Genomic DNA, 3,362 nt, shown 5'->3' with positions numbered 1-3,362 from the left:
CTACTTCAACTGCCACAAGATATTGCATTGGACATTCTAACAGTGTGATGCTGGGGAATTTGGTCCATAAGAAACGGCAAGATCTTCATATCAGCTGCACCACACATTCATGGCTGGAAGCATTATTTACAGGAAGGAATGTGAACTACTCAGATCAAGGCAAAGCACACCAAAACAGAAAAGATCCGTAGTTAGGTAGAACATAACATATAATCTGATGTCAATACTTCATAGAACTAGCATAGGTTAAATTTTCTTTATATTGTTTTGCTGGCTTGTACACATTTTAATTTATTAATGAAAATACCGTAGAAGTATTGTTCTACGGTTTTACAGTAGAACAAACAAACAAATGAGGCCTGAGACGATGCATGCTTCGTTAATTCCAAGGTACCAAAACATTATGCGCTTTGGCTCTGTGGCAAAGAAAAATACATGCAGTCCACACGCCACAGTAGGATCTACTGGGTAAATTCACGCACAAATACTACCGTCTCATTCCAAAAATAAATAAATAGCTGAACCATGTATATATTCAACGTACATACAGTAGCATGTTGTCTCACAAAATAAATGTAGGCATATAAACTCCATCCCACTGTTTGGCTGATTAATAAATGTAATACATATTTTACTGTTTATAAGATGTATGGAGGCACTTTCTTGTTTGCTTATTAGTAGTCTTGTCAGTAAATATTGTTGTATGTAGTGTCATTCTGAAACCCAATCTAGTAGGAGTATGAAGTGGCACGACTGTACTGTCGTTTCACTTCAACCCCTCTCCGGAGACGCAGCAGGGAGTAGACGGCGCCGGCGATGAAGAAACTGACGAACCAGGCGTTGTCATAGGCCACGACGAGTGCCTTGGACATTGTCGGCAGCACCCCGACCTTGTGCAAGAACCCCGGCATGACGGCGGCGAATCCTGCCGCCATCGCCACCATCGCGGCAACGTTGAAGCCGCCCTGGAAGTAGTACGGGCTGCCGGCTTCCTCCGAGTAGAGCGCGTCGACGTCCAACGCGGTACGCCGCACTATATAGTGATCGGCGAGCACGACGCCTCCGATGGGCCCCATGAGCGCCGCATTTCCCAGCAGCCAGGTGAAGACGAAGCTCTCGCTGGAGCCGAGCAGCCGCCACGGCTGCAAGGCGATGCCGAGCAGCGCCGTGGCGAGCGCGCCCTTGGCGAACGTGAATGTCTGCGGCGCGAGCGCGACGAGGGTGTTCGCCGGCGCGACGACGTTGGCGGCGATGTTGGTGGTGATGATGGCTAGGGTGATGCCAAAGATGGCGAGGACCCTGGTGGCGGGCCCGCCGATGCGGCTGAGGAGGTCGATGGGGTCGGAGATGACCTGGCCGAAGATGGCCTCGGTGGAGGAGGTTATGGCGAGGCCGGCGAAGGTGAACATGCCCATGAACACCGGCAGCCCGATCTGGCCGAGCACCTGGTCCGTCTGGCTCCGGGCGTACCGCGCGAAATCCGGGATGTTGATGGCCACCGTCGACCAGAAGCTGATGTTGGCGGTGAGCGCCGGGAAGAAGAGCTGCCAAAAGTCGCCGCCGACCAGCCGCGGCGGAAGCGAGAGGATGGGCCCGAAACCGCCGGCGGAGACGTAGGCCCAGGCCAGCAACGCGGAGGTGAGCGCGACGAGCACCGGTGCTGCGTATTTCTCGAGCTTGCGGATGCCGTCCATGCCGCGCATGATGACGGCGAGCTGCGCGGCCGAGAAGACGAGGAGGCACGCGATCTCGAGCGGCGAGGCCCCGAGGCCGGGCACCGGCTTCAGCAGCGGCGCGTGGGTCTTGAGCCACGCCGGCAGGAGGAGGAAGATGGCTCTGCCGCCGATCCACGACTCGATCCCGAACCACCCGCAGCCGATGACCGCGCGGACGACGGCCGGGACGTGCGCGCCGTGAACCCCGAAGGCGGCGCGCGCGAGCACCGGGAACGGCAGCCCGTGCGTGACGGCCGGCGCGGCCGTGAGCACGAGCGTGGCGAGCACGATGAGGTTGGCGAGCGTGACTGTGGCTACGCCCTGGATCGCCGACATGCCGAGGTCGACGAGGCTGCCGGCGAGGTAGTAGGCCGGCACGCCGACGACGAGGCCCACCCAGAGGCTGGCCAGGTCGAAGCCCGTCATGGTGCGTTCCGACTTGGGCGTCGGGGCCAGGTCGTCCGATCCGCCCGACCCAAGCCTGGGGCAGACGGGCATGATCCTCCTGGCCGTGCCGCCGCCGCGAGGGAGGTGCAGAGGCGCGATCCCGGCTGGCGGCCCACGCGGGAGCAGAGGCAGCCGCGGCGGCGAGGTGGAGACGGCGAGGAGGTGGTGCAGCTGCAGGTGGTGAGCGGAATGCCGTGCGGCGAGCGGTCGGGACAGGGCCATGGACACGGCGGCCATCGTGTCGACTGTCGAGGTGGTAGTGGCCGCACCGCGCGAGCAGAGAAGCGGAAGCGGAAGGGGAAGCAGGGGAAGGAACGAGAGGAGGGTGTGGCGCGAAATATTGCTGGACTCGAGTGTGTTTGCAAACGGGGGAGGTGATAAGGGGAGGGGCACGTGTTACGTGCAGGGGGGCCTGCGTCCGAGGAGCCGAAACCTGGTTGGTTGGTTGCACTGCTGGTTACGGTACCGACGGGCCATTGCCTACGGCAAAAGATCAAATTCGTTTTTTGTTAGGCAAAGTCAAGGTGGCCATGCCTCACCACGCAACAAAAAAAAAAGAGACTGTGGCCATCTTCCCACGGTTTCATTGTAAAAAATAATCCTTCTAAAAATATATACAGTACTAAAATGTATCACCACAGATACAGTGAAAGGAGATGAAGAGTGACCTCGTCACTGCGGCACATACGCCCGCTGGCCCGAGTGCAACATCTCTCATGAGTGGTTAAACGCTTCGGTGGTGCGCTCTGCTCCATCCACGAAGATACGCTCGGAATCATCGATGACATCAAAGTCATCAACTGCTTGGATCACGTTGAAAATTTGTGTCGTGAAACAATTGCGGTTTTCTAATTTGACCATATTTAATTTTCGAGGCAATGCTGAGTATACTCATGGATATGTACTCGCAAATCGTCCAATGCCTTTTTTTTAACAAAAGAGGCTCTGATCTAATATAAAAAGTTCATCAAAACTACGAAGTACCCCAAGTATAATGGAAATTACATCAAGGTCCCTGAACCACTGAACAAGACCTGAACTTGTCAAATATAGTCGAAAGTCTTCGTGCATGTGTCCCTAAGAACCAGCACTCTGGAGCCGCAATCTTCACCGCTGAACCCTTTAATAATGGGAAACGTTTGGGGCCGGGGCACCGGCGGAACGATTCGGCCGGTCTCCCTCTTCCTCGCGCAGCGCACG

General features: G+C 56.0%; 1 protein-coding gene across 1 annotated transcript; it reads right to left on the bottom strand.

Annotated features, from left to right (window-relative positions):
• Positions 1–535: 535 nt before the first annotated feature.
• On the bottom strand, positions 536–2,498 carry LOC123167789 (purine-uracil permease NCS1-like). Its single transcript, XM_044585652.1, has one exon. The coding sequence runs from the start codon at positions 2,397–2,399 to the stop codon at positions 729–731; it is 1,671 nt and encodes a 556-aa protein (XP_044441587.1). The 5' UTR covers positions 2,400–2,498; the 3' UTR covers positions 536–728.
• Between the last annotated feature and the right edge of the window lie 864 nt (positions 2,499–3,362).

Source organism: Triticum aestivum, chromosome 7D (genome assembly GCF_018294505.1).
Source record: "Triticum aestivum cultivar Chinese Spring chromosome 7D, IWGSC CS RefSeq v2.1, whole genome shotgun sequence".
NCBI lineage: Eukaryota > Viridiplantae > Streptophyta > Magnoliopsida > Poales > Poaceae > Triticum > Triticum aestivum.
Note: the sequence above shows the minus strand (reverse complement) of the source record. Positions and strands in the feature narration are given on the sequence as shown.